At 45.8% G+C, this 22,907-nt stretch overlaps 1 protein-coding gene across 1 annotated transcript; it reads left to right on the top strand.

Moving 5' to 3' along the window:
• Positions 1-623: 623 nt before the first annotated feature.
• Positions 624-21,018, top strand: neurl4 (neuralized E3 ubiquitin protein ligase 4). The gene is made up of 29 exons (XM_071532023.1): positions 624-788; positions 5,183-5,702; positions 5,797-5,862; positions 5,950-6,401; positions 6,832-6,943; positions 7,209-7,297; positions 7,425-7,497; positions 8,106-8,379; positions 9,316-9,497; positions 10,173-10,258; positions 10,473-10,635; positions 10,831-11,041; positions 11,665-11,741; positions 11,936-12,014; positions 12,469-12,638; positions 12,800-12,928; positions 13,382-13,527; positions 14,187-14,405; positions 15,458-15,556; positions 15,660-15,812; positions 16,401-16,568; positions 16,882-17,040; positions 17,455-17,634; positions 18,092-18,185; positions 18,297-18,404; positions 18,542-18,686; positions 18,971-19,083; positions 19,839-19,998; positions 20,814-21,018. Exons 1-29 carry the CDS (start codon positions 624-626, stop codon positions 21,016-21,018), a joined length of 4,797 nt encoding a protein of 1,598 aa, XP_071388124.1.
• Positions 21,019-22,907: the final 1,889 nt, after the last annotated feature.

The raw sequence follows: 22,907 nt of genomic DNA on the forward strand, positions 1-22,907 counted from the left end.
TCTTATCTTGGTACTTGCAGCAATGTGCTTCTGAATAAAAGATGTCACTCTGTAATCTAGCTATCCATGAATACTGCAATGGATAAGGAAAAAGCAAAATAAGACCACTTGGCGCTTTGAGGATCTTTACCCACTGTGATAATAAGTTAATTACAGGTGGAATGTGTATGTGTGTCTGTGAGTGAGAGAGAGAGAGAGAGAGAGAGAGAGAGAGAGAGAGAGAGAGAGAGAGAGAGAGAGAGAAAGGTGTGTGTGCAAGGTATTTGTAGAGATTAAAGACACTGATTTTGCGCCCTCTAGTGGATGAATAAAGACAGTGGTAGGTGCATGCATTACAGTCTACGGTATGTGCAAAGCACAAATCCAAAATCCAATACATGCCAGATAATGTGCCGCAAAACTTGTAGGTTACTGTCAAAACAAAAATCTATCCGTAAAAGGAAAATGACCTGCTGCATTTTAATGGCCAAGCAAACTGCCACACTGCCAGAAAGCTGTGTTTTCTCTCTCTGACCTTCTGCCGTTATCGTACAAATGGGCGCGGTTTAGCTCTGAATGCAGAAAGCGTTGAATTGCCCTACTGTCGCAAAGCCAAGTGTCGTAAAACTCGCCGCCCAGTGAAGATGGCGGCTGAGCTGCATCCGCGCAGCGGAAAGCTGATCGGCCTGTCGAACTCGAACCGAACCGCTCAGCGCAACCAACCCGTCCAGGAATTTAACCACGGCCTGGTTTTGAGCAGGGAGCCGCTGAGGGACCGGGATGTCTTCACCGTTCGTATTGACAAGAAGGTAAACAGGCCTGTCACTGTGGAGCGGGCACAGACCAGCAGGAATGCGAGAGCAGTGCCAGTGGGACGGGGTCTTGTTGTCCGCAGTGTGGGGCTTCCCGTTGCCAGGGCGTTGCACGGCTTGACAGCGACCAGGGTTAACTTACCAATGATGTCGTGATTGATTAGGCTGAGCACGATTTGCAGACGCTGGCCCAGGTTGCACAGGGGGAGAGGGGTTAACACAGCACTTTGTGCTATTTCAACTGATCACTGAACTCAGTCAGCCCTCCTAGCTAACGTTGCCTGTCTGTGTTGCCTTGGTAGCTAACCCTGCTAACTCGCGGCTAGCAGTAGCAGTAATAGCAGCAAGCTGTACAACACCTGCTGTCAGCTGGCTAGCCACTTAACTGTTAGCTATCCTGGAAGGTGCTTTGGAGGAGGACCGGCTGTCGCTTATTGAGCTTGCAAGACTTTAAGGTAGTTAACCTAAGGTAACATCTTGCTGCTATTTTGTGTTGGATGAGCGCGTCGGTGCCTCTCAGCCTCTCTGCCAGTCTGTCCTGATGGCTACAACTGCAGTGCACAAGCCAAGTTGATCACAAATCTGCGGTCTCGTTATCATTGACTAGCATTAAAGACAAAAGTGATCAATATTCAGTCTGCTAAGCACCGAAGAGACTGTGTGTGAGATTAGCACTTGGTTAGCTGTCTTCTATCCCAACACGAATGCCTACAGTTTGCTATTGCTTTCTATTACAATGTCATCGATGATAACAACACAGCACCTGAGCTTGACCCCTTGCCAGAGCACAGGACGTCTCCTTAAATATCCACATACATCTTGATCCAAGCCCAAAGCATAACTTGACCTTACAAGCACTGATGAAGCAGTCCTCCAAGTGTAATGCATGAGGAGTTTGACCTCTAAATATAAGGTAACTCCAACTAATTAAACATCATAGGGATAGAAAATCACATATTAATGCATAGACCTACCAGAGTAGGTAGCCATTAAGGTACCTAAGCATACACTATACCAGTGTCATTGTTGTGGCACTTGCTGTCATATCACTTTAACTTAATAGGTTCATTATTGACCTAGCCATCTGCTTGTGTCATGCACTCATGTGACATAGGCCGAGTCTTTATCCATATCAAGCCAGTGCACAGTGTTTACGTTTGCCTGTTATCTTGTTATAACGTCTGAGAGCTAGTCTGCTGTAATGACTTCTGCCTCTGCAGTCTGCCAGCCTGCTGGGTTTGTCAACAACATGACAACTCTGGAGCCTGTGGTCCACTGGCAGAGAAGGCACTGCTTCACTCTGACCTACCATGTTGGTGCCAATGCCAGCTGAGCCACACACTGTAAATGACAGCATTCACATAGCGCACTGCGCCTGGCCCTGACACCTCGCTAGGTCATCCACAAAATCTACTGGAGACCTCGCTGCTTGTGCTTCAAAACATGGGCCCACATCTATATACTATACTGTACATAACTATCCATCCCTTATGGCACTCCCAGCCTGATAAAGCCTCTCACAAAGTGCCTCATACTCCGTGTCATCACATGCATTCCCTGCCTGAAATCAATACCTTTCCATCATAGAGCAGCCCGCTTGGCATGGCTGCCCGTTCTGTGTATTGACATCCATTGCGCTTTGGAGGAAGCTGGAAAACGACTGTTGTTATTGATGAGAGCAAGCGAATGAAGTGCTTTGTTGGAGGAACAGTTTGCCTGGAATAGGACTTTGTCTTAAGTTTGGTGTTGGACTGGAGTAATTTGTTTGAGTGAAAAATCCAACATTGTGAAAAAACATATTTCACTTACTGTGCGTAATGGTTAAAAATGTTGATTTAAATTAATTTGGTATGCCAGTTTGTTAGCACAGAGCATGCCAGTATGTGTATTTATTCAATTTATTAAGATTTGGCTCTCAATCTGTTTCACCATTGTGAACATTTTGTTCCACCCCCTTCCTGAGGGGCTGCAGCAACAAGGTTCAATTGTTGTATTTTGTCTGTGTGTAGTCTGTGAGTTGAGAAGAACTTCCTGCCTAGTCTCAGCCATGAATCTCAACTTTTGTGCGGGAGACACTGCATTTGAATCTAAACATCATGCAGTCTATTTTTGTTTCTTTTAAAAGCTGTCCAGTAGTCCTACTGGGCATAGCTGTATGCTTTTATATGAGTTTAGCCTGCAGTTATTGGACTTTTGGAGAGAGAGAGAGAGAGAGAGGCTGAGAGGCAGACACCCACACATCAGGCTGCTGTTACATAAGTGGATGAGCGAGGGAAGGAGATATCTGTCTCCTCCACACAGTGTCCCGGTCAGGCTGAGTTACTATTAAATCTGTTAACCCAGATACCCGGCTGTTGTAGCACACTGCCTTACATAGCACCTGCCACAGAGCAGAGGAACACACCAGAGGAGAGGAGGGGAATAGGATCATATTAAAAAATTATAACCTGATACTTTATTGATCTCCGTAAGGAAATTCTCTTTTGCTTGCCTCTCTAGGGGCGGTCTCAGCACTAGGCCGCCCTGCCGTTAAGAGATGAGGGACGAGATATAGATGGTGATCAAGGCTCGACAAAGTTCAATGTTTTGCTCTTTTTGACATGGCAGATAAGCGGGGAGGTGGAGATGAGCAGAGAGTGAAAATGCATCTAATTGGTCAAGCAGGGAGAGGGTAGCAGAGAGTGGTTTAAGATTGTTGGGAGCGTTAGCATAGTTTTTACTTAATCCTCGTTTGTTAAGGAACAATCCACATAGGTTTTTGTTGGATTGGTGACAGAGTCTGTGGGAAGCAGGGCGGGGGGCATATTGGAGGACCGGGTTCAAGCTCCAGTGTCAGCATCCGCCCGGCTGAAGTGTCCTTGAGCAAGACTCTGAATCACCTACCAGCTCCAGCAGTCCCTGCTGCTCTGTCGCTGAGTCTGCACTCTGCCATCTATGTGGAGGGGAGAAAACAAAAAAAAAGAAATGAATTTGCCCACAGAGATCAATAAAGTATCACATTATTGTAACCCTCTGTTGAGTTTTGTGTTTCTGAGAAGAAATAGATATTTTAGGCCGCATGCTATGTGATATCAGCCCAATGTCACGCAGAGACACAAGGAGTTTTGCAGTGAAGTATTTGTGTGGCAATCAAAATCACAAGATCTTTGTTGTTGCCAGGCCTTGAGACTTGCGGTGGATTTGTACCCAAAGCGATAGGCTGGATGATGGTGATGCTTCCTTGCTTAAATGTTCTCTGTGTGTTTCCAGTTACACGACACAAGCACCTGTGTTGGTAGTTCACCCTCCTGTAGCTTTTCCTGTTATTTTTTCAGACTGTTTACAGTAGAGAGGAGACATAATGAAGGAGAAATGAGTATCCTAGCATTAGATTCAAATCCCAGTTGTGATTACATTGGTGCTTCCTTGTGGGTGTGTTAAACGGTAACCACTCAACTAGCGTCCACTCGTCTATTAACCTGCCATCCTTCCCACTTGAGCAGCTGTAGAATTAGGATTTCCTCTGCTCAATTGGATAAGGAGTAATGAAGTCACTTGACCCTGTGGATATAATTAAACATGCTACTTTGAGGATTTTCAAATGATAATTTAGCATACTGCTAAAAATGCAACCATTGCTGATGTACTTGTGTTGTCTAATATCAAGTGCTTTCTGTCAGTTGTTTATTGCTAAAATTCTAATAAGTTACACACCATTTTGCTTTTTCTTAGGAAAAGTGCTGCCTGGACCACATTTTGTTCTGACTTAAAAAAAAAAGTCAGACAGTACTTGTGTCCAACTCTCAAACATTTACCAGAAACTCCCACAACACACCCAGTGTGCTCCCATACTGACTTTCTACCAGTGCTTTCTTCACTCTCATTCTGGTTGTTGCAGTAAACAGTTGCCTATATACTGTGACCCCACCTCTTCTTTGCTGTGATTGGTCAGCTCATAAAAACACATGGTCAATGTCGTGCACTCAAAACAGTTTAATTTTTCTCAACTTCTGAAGGTGCTCTGCACTGCCCAAAAAGAAGCCCGGCCCAGCACTTTTTCCAAAGTGACCACTTTCCGTCCACCTTGCGGCTGCTCCCCATTGACTTTAAAGTAAAACTGGTGCTGGAAGTTTGAAAAAAAAGCAGAATACAGCCTTAATTAGTAATTAGTAATCCAAGAAACCTTAGCCTACGTATCACAAGCTATTTTACACACAGAAGCTCTGTTTCTTCTACTCCCTGAACCTGACCTACTGACCTTGATGTGGATCAAGCCTGCTAATGCTAGATGGAAAATGTACATTAGAAAGGCACTGATTGGAGACTCACAGTTGGGTTTCTTAGACGAGCACAAATTTGAAACGCTGATTCAAAAATCCTTATCCAGTAACCGCCCCCTCCCTCCCCCCCAGGTGAACTCGTGGAGCGGCTCCATTGAGATCGGCGTGACGGCGCTGGACCCTGCTGCGCTGGACTTCCCCAGCAGCGCCACAGGCCTTAAGGGCGGCTCCTGGATCGTGTCGGGCTGCTCGGTGCTACGCGACGGGCGCTCGGTCCTGGAGGAGTACGGCCGCGACCTGGACCAGCTGGCCGAGGGCGACCGAGTGGGCATCCAGCGCAGCGCCCGTGGGGAGCTGCACCTCTGGGTGAACGGGCAGGACTGCGGCGCGGCCGCCAGCGGCTTGCCGCCCCGGCTTTGGGCCGTGGTGGACCTGTACGGCAAGTGCACCCAGGTGACGGTGGTGAGCTGTGAGCCGCCGCCGCCGTCCGCCGAGAGAGAGAGAGAGACGACAGAGCGGGAGGCAGAGAGGGAGGATGAGGAAGACGAGGAGGAGGAAGAGGAGGTGGTGGTGTGCGGGGTTCGGGAGGAGGCGGGGATGACGGCACTGGTGAATGTGGCAGCAATGAATGGAACGATGAACGGTGATGAAGGTAGGGAGGGGTTCTATCAAAGATTTCTTTTATTTAATGTATGGTTTTTAAGTTATTTTCTCTCACTGTATCCCCTTCCACTCCTCTCTGTCAGTGCCTGAGCTCACCTGCAGTCACAGCAGACCAGACAAGTTCCCCAACAACCTGGAGCCCGACACCGGTAAGAGAATCCACCACACAGCTATTGATGGACGCTGTGCAACACGACCAGTATTGACAACCTTCTCATCTCTCTCTCTCTCGTCAGTTCTAACAGAGCACCAGCTCTTCGATGTGTTCAACAATGCAATAGTGTCACTCTATCGCTCCGAGGATGAGGGCGGAGGGGGGGAGGTTGGTGGAGGAGGAGGAGGAGGAGCCTCAGGGTCAGACTCCTCTTCTAGAAATGATAGAGGGAGCAGCAGCGGAGGGGGCGCGGTCAACAGCGACAGCGGAGGAGGGTCAGGAGGAGGAGGAGGAGGAGGAGGTGGTAGTGGAGGAAGCACCAATAACAGCCCTGCTGGTAACGGAGGGGCGGGACTCGGGCCTGTGATGGGTGGCATGACCACCAATGACGCGCTGCTGTTCCATGAGAAGTGCGGCACACTGATCAAGCTGAGCAACAACAACAAGACGGCGGAGCGGAGGAGGCCGCTGGACGAGTTCAACAACGGCGTGGTCATGACCAACCGGCCGCTCCGACACAACGAGATGTTCGAGGTGCGGCCAATCACACGACACTTACCGGGACGCTTGTTCGTACGTGAATACTGTAGTGACAGCTATTGTGTGATAACTGTCACTGTGGTTCGTTAAGGGAACCATGATTAGTTTGATCAGCAGCACAGCAACAAATGTTATAAATGAACACCAGCTGTCAGGAGTTCTTACGGCAGCTTAATGTGTGCTGGAAAGAAAGGGTCAAGTACAGTACAGCACGTGTTTTTCCTTATCAGATATTGAGTTAATCCCCTACTCTCCATATGGTACAACGTGAAGCCTGGAGGTTAATTAATATTCATCTCTCTGGGCTTGAGGCTGCACATAGAAAATGTCTGTGTTTTGGTCGGACTGGAATGGAAGCCTAACATGAATAATTAAAGCTCGTCAGTACCAAAATAGAAGAAATGCATTTCTGCCATGTTTTCAGATCCGCATCGATAAGCTGGTGGACAAGTGGTCCGGCTCTATAGAGATTGGTGTGACCACACACAACCCCAACAACCTGGACTATCCTGCTACTATGACCAATCTGCGCTCAGGTAACACACACACACACACACACACACACACACACACACACACACACACACACACACACACACACACACACACACACACACACACACACACACACACAAAGACACTAGATGCAGTGTATTTAAAAGACCAAGGGTTGCCTATTGCACTGGGTGTAATTCCCTTACCCAAAGACCGTTACATGATGCCTTTCAGCACCACTTTTTCATGCATTTGTATGTGTGTATTTATACTGTTTGATGAAGTTATTCTGGTTTGATTTGCCAGGTACAATCATGATGAGTGGCTGTGGGATCCTGACGAATGGGAAAGGGACCCGCAGGGAATACTGTGAATTCAGCCTGGACGAACTGCAGGTCCGTGACGACACACACAGATCCCCTCTTCATATACAAGCCTCCTTTAGCCATGTGGATTGCCAGTAAATCCCTCATTATGGTCTCTCCTCTCTCTACTCTTCCCCTCTCATCCCTCTGTCTTCAGGAGGGAGATCACATAGGGTTGATGCGCAAGGCCAGCGGAGCGCTCCACTTCTACATCAATGGCATCGACCAAGGTGAGAGTGACACGTCTGCACCATTCATCAGTGGAACGGAGGCCCACTGCTGGGGGAGGGCAGGCTGGACGGGGCATGGTGGGCGGAGTGATGGATGGTTATGAAGGGGCGATTAAGGAAGGAACACCAAACCCATCAGCACAGATCAGATCAGCATCACCTAGTAGATGCACACAGAAAGACAGGGCTACATGGGATACTGTCACTCCCTGCGTATATGTTTATTTAGATCGTTAGTGAACCAAATTTCAAAATCTGTTCTGTATTTTTGTTATCCTTTCATGATGTTAGATGTAGTCTTTTATATATTTGACAGTGCTGTCAACATGTTGTAAAACAGTAAGGATTAATAACTTTGTAATTCAACAACAACAGCAATAAAGAGAGACTGGTAGCAGCGTTAATGATGGTCTGTGTCTATTAATACTTCATATGAAGGACACTGTTATCTGTTACTTCCATACACAGCAAGAATACGTTTGAATACAGTAATGAGACTGATAATGAGATTTATAAATGGGAAACCGACACATTGTGTGTTATGGTGAGAGTGATAAAAGCACGGCTCTAATCAGTGTCCAGCCCTGACCTCTCAGTGTCTCCTCCAGGTGTAGCGGCAGCTCAGACCCCCGGCGTGGTTTACGGTGTGGTCGACCTGTACGGCATGGCCGTCAAAGTCACCATTGTCCACAACCACAACCACAGCGACCGCCTCAGGCGCAACAACGCCATCATGAGGGCCTTGTCGCCGGACGTGGGCCGGCCCCGGCCCGCCCTCTCCCTTACCCTGGACCCCGAAGGGCCCGACCGCCTGCTCTTCCACCCCAACTGTGGCCAGAAGGCCGCCATCATCAGTGACGGCAGGACGGCGCTGCGGCCACAGTGAGTCCAGCTCTAGCAATATATCCAAACTCATTGTGTGCAGGCTTGTTCAACACTTTGGTGTTTGCAAGGTACACGATGTACCTTGCACATCTGGGCCCATTTTGTTTGGTGTATTTTTCTTATTCCTGCAGATAGCTGGCCAAACCTAAAGAACGTGACATCATGTGGAGATATTTTCAGCACAGCTACAATTGAGTTTGATAGCAGATACATTTTCAGCGATCTACAACGTCAACAGTAAATGTCAGGTTTTGGTGTCAGTCCCTTAGAATCAAAGAGCAAGGGCTTTTTTCGAGATATTTCCTGTAAGGCCTGCTTATTTACCAATACATAGGATGTCTTCTAACTATTCATTGTGCTGTTAAACTGGATGTTTCAAGATAAGGGGACGGGTCAGCGGGTATGTCGTTGGGGTTTGCACATGGGTATCGCCCGTTTTTGTTGAACTGGGCACATGACTCTGACAGAGGGCTCAAAATACGATGTGTGCTTGATTTCTGGCCTGGTGTGAAAGCCCGATTTTATATGCAAGGTTCCTATGCATGTTTGGAAAAGTATGGAATATTTGGTATACTTGGAATACATGGTTTTGATTGTGTCTCAAAAAGTTTGGAAAATGCAGAGAAAAGTATGGGGGGGGAAACTGCTGATCAGTCCCAAAATACATATTACTTGAAATTCCATGTAGTTGTAGGCCTACTGTCATTTCACACATTGTGATATTTGTGTCAAAAAGCAGTGAAAAATATTGCTTAGCTTTAGTGATATAGTAGTAGTATAAGCATGCGTCATATTGAACACTGACCTAAATCTTCAAATCCAGTCAAGAAATGGTGTGGAAAAAGTTTTTGAAAAGGAAAATGTGTGGGAACACACTACATTGTAATGATGTTTATCCAGAAGTTAATGATGACATCTTTTTCACTTCTGCAGTGCGACGGATGACTTCAACCACGGCGTGGTGCTGAGCAGCCGGCCGCTGCGCTCCAACGAGGTCTTCCAGGTCCGCATCGACAAGATGGTGGACAAGTGGGCGGGCTCCATCGAGATCGGTGTGACGACACACAACCCCGCCTACCTGCAGCTGCCCTCCACCATGACCAACCTGCGCTCAGGTAAAAAGGAAACGGACATTAGTCAGGTCAATTCAGTTCTGATTCACTCCATTGGATGCATTGTATTTGGGAAGAGGCACAGTGCAAATGTCATTTAGTCTCATATTCAGTCTTAAAAAAAACAATCTGCCAATGGGGTGAAATAATTTCCTTTATTTCCAGTGAAGTTTCACTTGATTCAGGAAACAAGCAACAATATCTTGAAATAAGGCAGATCACTAATATCAAGATAATGTTACTTGCCTGGAGGTAATTGATTTGTATTGGAAGATTTTTTCCACTTGTAAGAAGATTTTATGACTCAATACTAGATCAAATGGCTTGTTAAGGTGGATATTCTTTGCAGTATTGATTGATTAGAAATGGCTTATGCAAAACATACACAAATCATGTGACGATTAGGTATTCCTGGTTTTTAAAGTTCCATGTTGACAGTTTTGCAATACATGTACAGCTTGTTTCAATCCTGCTTTTTATATTTTAGGAAAAAAGACAAAGAATTGATACATTTTTAATGCTTTTTCTTTCTTTTGTCTCTTCTATCTACTTTTTTGTGGTGTGTGGCCCAAGGACCACAGATGAAAATGAGCTTACAGCTAACTCTGTATGTATTGTTGTACACAGTCCCGGAGTGAATGAATACAAAAAAATATATTTTTTGCATGTGTTTTCCAGGGACATGGATGATGACGGGGAACGGCGTGATGCACAACGGAACAACGATACTGGACGAGTACGGTCACAACCTGGACCGGCTCAAAGTGAGTGGGAGATATTAGTCTTTTATTTGTCCTTTATTTCCCAGCTGTCAATCACTACCTGTCTCTCTCCACCACACCATCTTCATCTTTTTACCCATCACCCCCTGTCCTCCGTCCTCCTACCTTACGCTTGTTGGTTGAGTCTGACTCTCTCCTTTGTTGTACAGTTTTTCTTACCCTTTTCTTCTCTGTCTCTCCCTCCTCCCTCCTCCAGGCGGGTGACACAGTAGGTGTGGTGCGGAAGGAGGACGGCAGCCTCCACTTCTTCGTCAACGGGGTGGCCCAGGGCCCGGCCGCCTGGAACGTCCCGCCCAGCGTCTACGCCGTGGTGGACCTCTACGGCCAGGCCGCTCAGGCCACCATCATGGACGACATGGGTGAGAGAAAACAGACAGTGACAATGCTGGGCTCTAGACAACAGTTGGAGTTGTAGCTATGTAAATGAGACTCTACTTTAGAATGGAATTTTGAGATTTGGTTTCCTCTTTGAGTTTTACGAAAAGTATGAGAGAAACAAAAGATCTAAGGAAGGAAACTTTATTTTATTTTTTTTCGCTTCCTCCACCCTTCAGCGGACCTCCCCCCTCTCCCGGAGGACAGTTCGGAGGGTCCCACGGCCATGTCCCCCGGCAGCCCCTGCTCTGTTGCCGGGGCCAACACGGCCAACGACCTGCGTTTCCACCAGCTACACGGCACCAACGCCGTCATCACCAACGGGGGGCGCACCGCCCTGCGCCAGAACTGCCGCAGCGAGTTCAATGATGCTATCGTCATTTCCAACAGGTGATGAGAGCAACGAAATGACACTAAATTAGTCCAGTCATCATAATGTCTGTAGAGGTTTGAGTGTTTCGCTTGGGAATTGGCTTGACTTGACTGAGTGCAAGGTATTTCATGGTTTTAGTGATAACACCCAAATTATAGCCAAATACAGAGTATGTCCAGTGGCATCTGTAGTACTAAACTGAATATGTATGATGCATTAAAGGCACATTTTTAACCACAGTCATTTGTATTAATAATGTGATACTGATGTCACCAGATACAGACAGGTAATGGTTGGCTGCTTTGATCAAATAGCACTTGCAAGTAATTCTCAGCCTTTGTTTGAGCAGACTTGAGGTTCCACATGGGTTGGATTTACAACATCAGGGCATTTCAGATGGTGTGTGGTAAGTTGTGAATTACAGATATTGGAATTTGTTTGGAGACTTTCTGGCACTCCTTGTATGATGTTGACAAATCCCACCCATCTGGTACTCAAACGGATTAAAACAAACGCTCAGAATTACTTGCAGATACTGTTTGACCCATGTTTGCACGCAGTGACAGAATGGAACAAAGCGTTGTCTCCTGTGTGATTTGTCAAACTCTGAGAATTTCAACATGTTGCCTCCTTGGTCTAGGTGCCTTCGAGATGGAGAGCTGTTTGAAATAGTTATTCAGAAGATGGTGGACCGCTGGTCGGGCTCAATAGAAGCAGGTGAGGAGTTTCTATTCTACTTGCCACCATCCAACTGCTTGTGTGCTCTCTCTCTCTCACTCTCTCTCACTCAAACACACAGACTGCCCTCCAACTTAACTCTTACTTAGAGGCTGCTGCAACATTTTCATCATTACACGTAAATACTGTATATTTCATGTGTAATGAGCTGTGATGTTTTCCCTTCTGTCCAGGAGTGACGGCCATCAGGCCAGAGGAGCTGGAGTTCCCGAACACCATGACTGATATCGACTACGACACTTGGATGCTCAGGTAAGGCTAAGAGCCATGTGAATATGAAGGCTGCAAACAAAGCAATAATCTGTGACGTACTGTATTTATCTCCCTTTTTCTCAAGTACCTGGCTGTTCGATTCACAACCCCATAAACTCGTAGTGTGGTAAATTTGACACCAAATGATATTCTTACTTTCACTTTTCAGGTTATTATTGGAGGAAGCCTAGAGGCTGCAAAAAATAAAAACTTTAGATATTTGTAGTAAAAAATTGTATATTTACATTTTATAAATCAGCTCAAGACTCCCTAAATCATCTTGTGACCCCCTGCAAGGTCCTCCATCCTCTGTCTCTAAAACAATCCCTCTGTTATTGATCTATTCTACTGTGAGGTTAATGAAAGTTCTGTATACGAACCTCAGCCAGATGCCTATAACCTAAATTGAAATCCTCTTTCTCTCTTCCGTCTCTCCCTCGTGCCTCACCTCTAGCGGGACGGCCATCATGCAGGACGGCAACACCATGCGCAACAACTACGGCTGTGACCTGGACTCCCTGACCACCGCTTCGCGGATCGGCATGATGCGCTCGGCCACCGGCGACCTCCACTATTACATCAACGGCGTGGACCAGGGTGTCGCCTGCACCGGTCTGCCTCCAGGTAAAGAGGAATACAACCAGTTCACACAGCCAGGTCCCACACATGCAGGTCTGGATAACGTATGGGAAAATGAATTTGATAATTTCCAGGTCTTGAAAAGTCTCTCTCTCTCTCTCTCCCCCCCCCCCCCCCCCCCCCCCATCCCTCTCTCCGTCTCTCAGAGGTGTTTGCAGTGATTGACCTGTATGGTCAGTGTGTTCAGGTGTCCATCACCAGCTCGTCCGGCCCACTGGACAACAGCCTCTGCACCAGCAACATCACAGAGAAGAGCTTCCCCATCCACTCACCAGGTACACAGCATGGTCAGGCTCCTATGCTGGTCTGGAAAAGTTTAGAAAATGAAGTTCGATCATTTCTCAGATCTTGAAAAGATAATAAGGAAAAGTATGTGGTAAATGTATCTGTAACAAATTATTTTATATAGTTGTAGACACTTCCATGTCATTTCAAATACTGATGTGAAGATTTATATTTAAAATCTTCAAATCCTAGAAAAACATGGAATTCTGAAATGGAAAATGTTTAGTTTTTGCATTTATATGTTTAAAAATAAAGTAAGAAAGGTTAAAGGCAAAGAACAAACAGTGGCAGGGAGAAAGAAAAAGAGGCAAGGAGGAAAGAAAAAAATGCCACCCATGAAGAGTTTGAAGGCTTATCTCCCTCTTCCTTCTGTGTGTGTGTGTGTGTGTGTGTGTGTGTGTGTGTGTGTATGTGTGTGTGTGTGTGTGTGTGTGTATGTGTAGTAGCGGGCGTGGCTCACCGGCTGCACAGTAAGCACGGTAAGAACGTGGTGCTGCTGGGCGAGGGCTGCCAGGCAGTCAGAGTCGGAGGCTACGCTCACGGCATCGTGTTCAGCACCAAGGAACTCAAAACAGACGAGCTGTTCGAGGTAAACCAGGACACAGAGCCGCTTTACTAGTAAATGATCTGAAAATGAACTTCTTGCTGTCTAAAATATTGAAAAAGGAGTGAATATGAAAGCCGAGGTACAGAGAAACATGGATATTTTCAAATAATTTGACAGATCAAGCTCCTAAATATCTTTACTTGTGCTAAAATATAACGATAGACCCCTGGAAGCACAGTAACTGAGAAATGACCAATGCAACATCGTTGTTAAACTAAAGGCTGTGAAAAGAAGGAAAAAAGAATTTTGCTTTCAGAAGACAAATCTGTTTAATCTCTCATTGAACTTTTTTTTCAACATTTGTTTCTTTCAACTTTAAGTGCAAAGCTTAAAAAAAGGTACTTTGAATGGATTTTATTTTATTTATTAAAAGTGATTGTTTTAAATATCCACCACTCACCCGGCTATAGTCTCTGCTTCAGGATAAAGAATCTTCCACACACTTAGATATATGCATATTTTATTTAATAAAGTGCAAGCTTTCAGTCAAACAAGACCTTCCTCAACTCGTACCAGGGAAAGCTTAAAAAATGGCACTTTGAATGGAGATTTTCTTTATTAAACGCCACTCAGTTTATGCCTTTCCCTACTAGTTGGTACTTGGATTGAATGCAAAGTTGCGTTCTCCCCCCTCTGTCCAGGTTAAGATTGATGAAGTGGATGAGCAGTGGTGCGGCTCGCTGCATGTTGGCCTGACCACCCTGGCTCCTCCAGATCTGCCGTCCTGCCCGCTGTCGGGCCTGTCCCCGTCTCTCCCCCAGCTCCGCACCAAGGTCACCTGGCTGCTCTGTGGCTCTGAGGTCCGCCGCAACGGCCTGCTGCAGCGCCAGAACTACGGCTGCTCTCTGGACCGGCTGACGGTGAGACACACTCTTCCTCACGCTGCTACCTGACGCTGGAGAACCGAACAGAACTTCATAACAAATCGTATCACTCCAGTTCTGGCATCTCTTCACTGGTTACCTGTTAGGTTACAACTGATTTGAACATTTTGCTGATCACCTAAAGCACTGTTAGCTCTGGCTCCAGGCCATATCACAGACCTTGAAACCATCTGTGATCCAGTGCGGAGCCTCAGATCCGCTCCAAAGCCGAGGCTTTAAGACTAAAGTTGCCTGAGCTTTTGCCATCAAGGCCTTTAGACTTTGAACAGCCTGAGGAGCTTAGGCCAACAGACTCAATATCAACCTTTATATCACATCTTAAAACTTATTTTTATAGACTTCCTTATATGTGATTTTTTTTCCCTTTTATCCTGTTGTTGTTGTTTTTTTTGCTATTTTTTACCCTATATTTCTTATCCTTTTATCTTGTGTAGCAGTTTGTTGTTTGGTTTTATTTGGTTGTTAAAGCATGTTGCAAACTCTGTTTTGAAAAAACTGCTATACAAATAAAGATTAGTAGTAGTAGTAGTAGTATTACAGTAGTAGTACTCCCAGGTGAAGCCAAACAGTGGATCTGAGTCATCTTTAACATTTCACGAGGAGAAATGTAGTAGTGCACCGATTAATAAAAAAAATAAATAAAAAAAACTAGATCTGGATATCAACCTTAAAGTGATAATAATAATCCTGATTATTGTGGCGATATTATCATCACAGTTATTAATCACAATCTTCACTCTACATTTAAAAGGAGATGACATGTTTATGTACTGCTGATAATAATCTGTGATTATTAGTTGTGGCAACCAATATCAAAATATAAAATGATACACAGTTAACTCGGCACCTCTAAATTCTGTTTAATTTCATAACAAATTTACATGCATGAATGCTATTTGATTAGTCCAACTCTTGAAAATGAGTCTATTGCTTGATGATTCTTTTTCTTCATCATCACATTCCCGAACAGTATTCCGATATTTATAAAATAATAAACACATACTGTATGATTGATGGTGTGTTTCTAGGTTGGGAACCGCGTGGGTGTGAAGAGGTGCAGTGACGACACCATGCACATCCTCATTGACGGAGAGGACATGGGGCCTGCCGCCACTGCAGTAGCCAAGGTATATACACACCCATAAAAAATCACTCACACACACACACACACACACACACACACCCTCAGCCACAGAGCCAATCAGCACCACTCTGTCCTGTCCCTTGCAGAATGTGTATGCGGTGCTGGACCTGTATGGCCGTGTGACAGCAGTGTCCATCGTCAGCTCCTCGGTGATGGAGGACATGGAGAGCATCAAGGCGCCGTCCCTCTCCTCAGACAGCTGCAGCGAGGGGGAGGAGGACAGCACCCCCGTCAGAGAGGTAGGACAGCACCAGCAGTTTGTCCTGGTTTCCTCCCCCAAAACCCAGTCCTCAAATGTCTGTCGTCCGTCCATCTGTCTGTCTGTTAGCAAGATATGTCAAAAAACGGATTTGGCTGAAATATGGTGGACAGATCGCTCTATGCCCAAGGATCAGTTGATTAGATTTTGGTGGTGATCCGGATCTCGTATTTCCACCATTAGACAGTTTTAGTTTTTTAGCCAGAACTATTATGCTGCGTTCAAGGGCAGCGTTGCATTCATGTGCTATGTTTTCTGAAAATCAAACCTGGAAGACAAATGATAAACAAATATAAACCGTTACGGAGGCTGCAGCTTTGCAAATTGGAGAATTGTTCAGCGTTGGCAGAAGTTTGCGTTCTACCCAGTGCTTCTAGTTAAATGGTGTTTTATCATTGTGCTTGTTCCTTAATGCAACTATAACTGAAGGGAGGTGAATTGTTTTTGCAGTGACCGTACGTTATCCACAATTGTTCACCACACCCACACTTTCCCTAGATGTGTCTGGTGAGATAGCCTCACAGTAGATGTTGGTCTCAGTCTTTGTGTCGCCTCTTGCTGCCCCCAGGTGGAGAGCGAGCCGTGTGCACTGGTGCCGACCGCCATGGCTTTCCTGGAAAACCACGGCAAGAACATCCAGCTGTCCAACCAGAACCTGACCGCAGCCCGGGTGTCCAGCTACAACCAGGGCCTGCTGGTCACCGCCCAGCCGCTGGCCCGCCAGCAGCTGTTCCAGGTACTGTGGGACATGTGTTGTTAGCTCTTAATGAAATCACCTAATGCTCTGAGACTGGGGAAAACAGAGAAATCTTGGAGCACAAGAAAGAAATTTAGGAGCATGATCTGTGAAATAATTAAAAATTCCCAATTACTACTTATTTTCGAGGCAGAACTGAATTTACTATAAAGAGTAAATGCGATAAAAATGGAGCCCCCACTGTTTTTTTTCATCAGCTTTATATACACAAAATTGTGCCAAATATGACAAGCTGGTATGTCAGGCTGCCGCTGTTCCAGTCTGTCAGCAAACCCTCTTTTTTGGCTGCCAGTTCCAGATCGACCGTCTGAACCCGTCGTGGACGTCGTCGCTGTCGCTAGGGGTGATAGGCCACGCCCCCGACCGGCTCAACTTCCCCTCCACCGCCTGCTGTCTGAAACGCTCCGCCTGGCTGCTGCAGAGGGACTCCGTCTTCCACAACTCCCTGAAGGTACACACACACACACACACACACACACACAAACGCAATCAATTGAAGAACACACACACTTGTCAGTCAAGTATTGATTTTGTCTTACGTGACAAGCCAAGTGTTTTCTCACCGACACCAGCCTCATCGACTGCTTGATTGATCTTCTCTAATGTTATTCTCGCTCTCTGCTGTCTCCTCCCTTTCTTTCTCCCATTTTTTTTATGTAATTGCCTTTTCACCATCATCTCTCCTTTCCTATGCTTCGACTTTTCCTCTATCCTATTGTTTCCTATCCTTCCCCTTTAACCAATGCTTTTCTCTGTCGTTTCTGTTTTCCTATCTCTGCCTTACTCTCTCCTCTCCTCTCCTCTCCTCTCCTCTCCTCTCCTCTCCTCTCCTCACCTCCTCCTCCTCCCTCCTCCTGGCGGTCAGATATGTGAGAACTACGGTCCTAACCTGGACACTTGTCCGGAGGGGACGGTGTTGGGTCTGCTGGTGGACGCCAACAGTTGTCTCCACCTCTACGTCAACGGCATGGACCAGGGAGTGGCGGCGCAGGACATTCCCTCGCCCTGCTACCCCCTGATCGACCTCTACGGCCAGTGTGAACAGGTCTGCACCGCACGCGCACACACACACACACACACACACACACACACACACACACACACACACACACACACACACACACACACACACAATAAACAGGTCATGTACTGTATAACTTAGAAGTTGGAAATTGAAATGGGCAATGTCATTTCCTCACTTCAGTGCTTTCCATCTTAGTACACCAGAGTTTTTGCGTCTTACATTTTGTTTATCCTTTATGTAATAATGTAATCTGAACATTTCTTATCAGAGAGGTCAAAGGTCAGGTTGTTGGTAGGGGTTCCGTGTCTTTAGAATAACCTTAAAACACTTACATGTCTGCGTTACCCCACAGTCTTCATCTCATCTGGACTCTCCAAAGTTGCTTTGTAATAGTCTAATTCCAGTTTAAGACCAACAGAGAGGGGAGGGGTCGGAACCCAGTATGTTATGCTAACGTCACGTTGTGTCGTCACTGCAGGTTACCATAGTGACGAACAATGTGCCAGCTGTGGGCGGGGAGAGTGGCGAGGCCCGCTGCCAGGGCGACATGGAGAAGGCGGACATGGTTGACGGTAAGAAGCCAACTCTCCACACCTTATCGTTTCTGTTTATCTCTGTCCGCTGGAAATCTTGAAAGTCTTGAGTTTTGACCTTGTCACTGTGTGTTGACATGTGGCATCCAGGAATCAAAGAGAGTGTGTGCTGGACGCCCCCTCCAGAGGTCAACCCCAACAAGACCTGTGAGTACCAGGCACTGTGCTCGCGCTTCAAGGACCTGCTCACATTACCAGGTGAGATAACGATCATTTGCTCTCTTCTTTTGTCTTTACATATCTCTGCTCCAACCTCCAGCATTGTTCCTGATGTTCTTGTGTTCATAATCTTCTTCTGCGATCTCTCCTTTTCTTCACCACCATCCCTCCATAAGATGGTTATTTCAACGAGGATGCCAAGTACAACCTGTGCTACTGTGAGTCGTGCCACAAGCTGCGGGGCGACGAGGCCTACTACAAGAGAGGAGAGCCGCCCCGCGACTACGCCCTGCCCTTCGGATGGTGCCGCTTCGCCCTCAGGTGAGAGGACGGCCTCTTGGCCAATCACATGTCAGAGCGGTGAGGCATCAATCTGTCACAAGCTTGATGAGTCTGTGGATATGTGGGGTGTGAGAGGCAACAACTGCATCTCCCTGCTTTCACTGAACTACATGTGTAACCGGGTGTTGTTTATGCACTAGAATGTCTGATGTCTGTCTATCTGTATATCTCTGCATTGATCTGTGCATCTATCTATAAATAACAACTGTAAAGCATGCTTATTTGTATGTATATCTATAATTGCATGTGCCCTCTCTGTGCAGGATCAAGCCCCACTGTGAGGTTTCTAATGCACTGAAGAAGTGGCACATAGCTTACCACGGCACCAGTGTAGGAGCCCTCCGACGCACCCTGGACCACAGCCAGCTCCTGTCAGGTAGGACTTACAGCAGCAACACTGGGCAGATTACTGTGGGTTAATTAACACGTAACCTGGAGGAAGATGGTTTTCAAAAAACGTTGGTTAACCCACAGTTTTTTTGAAGACCTCAATCAATGTGAGAGACAGACAATTCCCATATTGCAACATGCCTTCTGAAGCTGATTTGACAGAAGCAGGAGAGTAGGAGAAGTGATTTGGCTACAAATAACTGAAAATAATACTTCTATCTTGATTTTAAGAAATACATTTCTATTAGGACTGTGCAATTAATTATATATATATTTGTATAATTGTAATATCACAGTTTAGAGGAGAAAGTAGAAAACTAGCAAATCGGCATATTGAAACATTTCATTTCTTTAAGAACATACACTGTAGTTGAAAATAGTCAAGATGTTTGTATGAGGTACAAAAACTGCCGTGAAATGATTTCAATCCTCAAACCATCGAGACTAATAATTGTCTAGCCAAGTAATCGGGCTTAACATTTTCTTCAGGATCGTGCAGCCCTACTCTTCTGCCTTTTCTCCTTGGCTCTTATATTGTTACCTAGCCCTAGCTAATTCTCTGACGTACAAAATCTTTCCAGGGACACAGGAATATTTGTTCGATCCTTTGTGACTGAGCTGTGGCTTTGACGCTCACACTCATTAGTTAGTTGTGAACAAAGCTCACTCTACTGTTGCACTCACCTGTAAGTCACTCAGGACAAGAGCATCAGCTGAATGTGTGACGTTCTGTTGCTGCAGGGACGTCGTCCATCTTCTCCGTGTCTCCAGTGAAGACGGAGGGGCCAAACGGCTACAGTGAGCCGGAGGAGAACAGCGCCCCCGGCAGGGAGGTTCCCAGAGTGCAGCTCTCCCCCACCATGAGATACTCCGGCTTAGAGATGTTTGCCCCCAAAGTGCAGTAAGTCCTCATTACTCTCTGCTTCTCCTTTCACTCACTTTTATTTTACATGGTTATGTAGGGTTCAATGTTAAACTCGTGTCAGTAGGTCAGATTTCTCTATTTTCACTGGCCCAGCAGGCAAAAATGAAAATAACCACTTTTTTTTTTTACAACATAGTACTAAAAATGGATGACATTGATAGTTCTTAAAATCCAGCAGCAAAAAGACAGAGAAATAGAACAAGTACAGATTGATTGTGAATACATTTTTAGTGTATTGATTCAATGAATTGGCTTTTGTCGCACTTATTGTATTGAAGATGAGCTCTCATAACCAACTGACAGAAGCTTTTCAGTAACATGGAAAAAAACAAAAGCAGAGTGGAAATACATGAGGCTGGTAAGTCTCTCCTTTCATCTGCCTTGCTGATACATTAATCGGACCTGATGAGTGGTTGTCAGCTACCTGCTTTGCCAACATGGCGGCTAGTTGCCAGTTCCATCCGCCCGACTTCACTGAAAATCACTGACAGGCGGTACAAACGACACACGACTGATTCACCATTTTCAAACAAAAGAATGACAAAAGGAACAACCTTTTTACTTCTCTTTGTAGTTTGAAGTACCTGTCACCATGCCCACTCCTCACAACTAACTCTGAGGTAGCGTCTCTGATTGGTCAGAAAAAGCTCAACAGAGAGGAGAGTGAGGTAGTAACAGAGCAGAGAGACAAAGATAACAGGCTGATCACCAGGTGACAAATAGTAAGACCAGAAACATCTTACTGTTTATTTACAACACTTCTCTACTGTTAATTTCCTCTCCTCATGTAGATTTCGGGACCCCCGCTCTCACCGCTGCCACCAGGCCCAGGTGGGTTTCCAGGTGTGCGTGCGGCCCGGCTCCTACAAGGTGGGCCCCCAGACGCTGGGCGCCAGCGAGCCCCTGGATCCACGCTTCAGCAACACAGAGATCGAGTGGATCACCAAGGAGCAGGGCGGTACCCTCCTGTACGGACTGCTCGTCCGGGTGGAGTGAAAGCAGCAGGAGGAGAGGCACTGGGGGGGGAAGCGGGGGGGAGGAGTCAAAGAATGAGAGGGTCCCGGGTACATAACCCTGCGGCACTCCCCGGACTTTTAAACTAACTGACAACCAAATCCAACCCCCTGCCTTGAGCAAGAGACTCCTCTGGAATCCAGCTGTTCCTACTGTGGATTGTTGACAATTCAGCATTATTGATTTTTGTTTATTTTGTTGGTTTTGGTTCTTTGCTCTTGGACACTTTTAATGGGCGGGGGCTATGGCGGTTTCAAAGAAGAACAGACACTGCCTGCACTTTATGTTTCGGACACTCGTGGGCGATTTTTAAACTAACTTCTCATCGACACGACACGTTTGTTCATTCACAGCAGTTTTTTTTTTGTTTTGTTAGCACCTTTTTGTTTTGTGTTCCTCGTTCTAGCCAACTTCTTGTTTTCTTCCACCCTCTCACGGCCCCTCGTTCTTTTTTTTAAACCCTTTAAACACTTATTTTAACACCTGGCGCCTGTCCAGTCTTTTATTTTGGGTGGAGCGATTCTTCAGTCCACAGGAGCCGTCACCTGCCACCCTGCACGCTCATGGACTATCACTTATTACAGACTCTGAAACGTGGGTCAAAACAAAATTGTGAATAAAGAGTGACAAGTGTTTCACAAAGACACGAAAGAAAAAAGAAGAAAAGACAGACTTGAATCTGAGGACGGTGAATCCTGAGAATGAACCTAAGAGTGTCTTGTGACTTTAGGGGGGGAGGATTTTAAAACTGGAGGAAGAAAAATGTTTACACATGTAACACTGTTTGTGTGTTTCTGTCCTCTCCGCCTCTCATCTGTTGCACCCATAACAGTCTGGCTGCTTGTCTGTCTGTTTGTTTCAGTCCTGTTTGTACTTCTGTTCTGGCCCCAGCATCGCTTCTCTGGCTCCTCTTGTCAAAGGAAAACACTCACAGGCTAATACTGTGGAGGAACTGGGAAGTTTGTGGTTTCTTGTGGAAATGGACCTTTTGTTGTTTCAAAGAAAAGCGGACTCTTCATGCTACTCATGTCAGTCCTATTTCCTCTCCTTACTGCAACTTAACAGGAGACTCAAAATATCCATAAGGTGCCGATGAAATGGGCACATTTAATTTCAGCCTTATAGCTTTCCATGTGTTCTATGGCTGAGAAATATATTTAAAAAAAGATATATTTACTGCCAGACGTGGCGGGTAGCAGTACATCTAGCATCCACTACTACTGGCTCTTATTTGATATGCTAATTCCAAAGTAGAAGCGCCTGGAGAAAGATTTAAGGGGTGGAAATGGACTGAAGCCAAAAAAGAAAAAAAAAAAAAAAAAAAGGTCTAAGTGGTTTTCCGCATCGCTCCCTCTCCGTCTCGCTTCCCCCATCGTTTACACTTCATCCGTTCACACCTCCACTCCGATCCATCCATCCGTCACGTCCGACTTTGTTTACCTGGGAGGATTTCCAGAGCCAACTGTGTTGTCGGGGATTATTGGCTCGGCAGTCTCGCACGAAGACTCGTGGGGAAACGGGAGTCCTCGGCAGAGCATGACCCTAATGCTGGAGTTTACATTGTGAATGTGATTCATTAGGGCTTCGCAGTTCCTTTTTGTAGATCTTTTAACTGCTACTGCTTTACTTTCAGCTAACACCCGTTCATTTACATACGTCAAAGATTTACACAAGGGTTTTATTTTATCCAAAATATTCACCTAATTATTGATTGTATGTGAACAGCTTTCCAAAGCGTCTCTTTTCAACCATTCTGTTTAATGTTGCCAATTTGATAGACTTATTACATCACGACCCACGTAAAACCCAACTTTTCAAGTCACGGTTTTGATGAATTAGTCAAAATCCAGTTATTGAAGCTCAGTCAACTT

The sequence above is a fragment of the Centroberyx affinis genome, unplaced genomic scaffold (assembly GCF_046629955.1).
Source record: "Centroberyx affinis isolate AG114_WGS23_722 - 3 ecotype Tasmania unplaced genomic scaffold, CSIRO-AGI_Caff_v1 ptg002154l_1, whole genome shotgun sequence".
In the NCBI taxonomy this organism is placed as follows: domain Eukaryota; kingdom Metazoa; phylum Chordata; class Actinopteri; order Beryciformes; family Berycidae; genus Centroberyx; species Centroberyx affinis.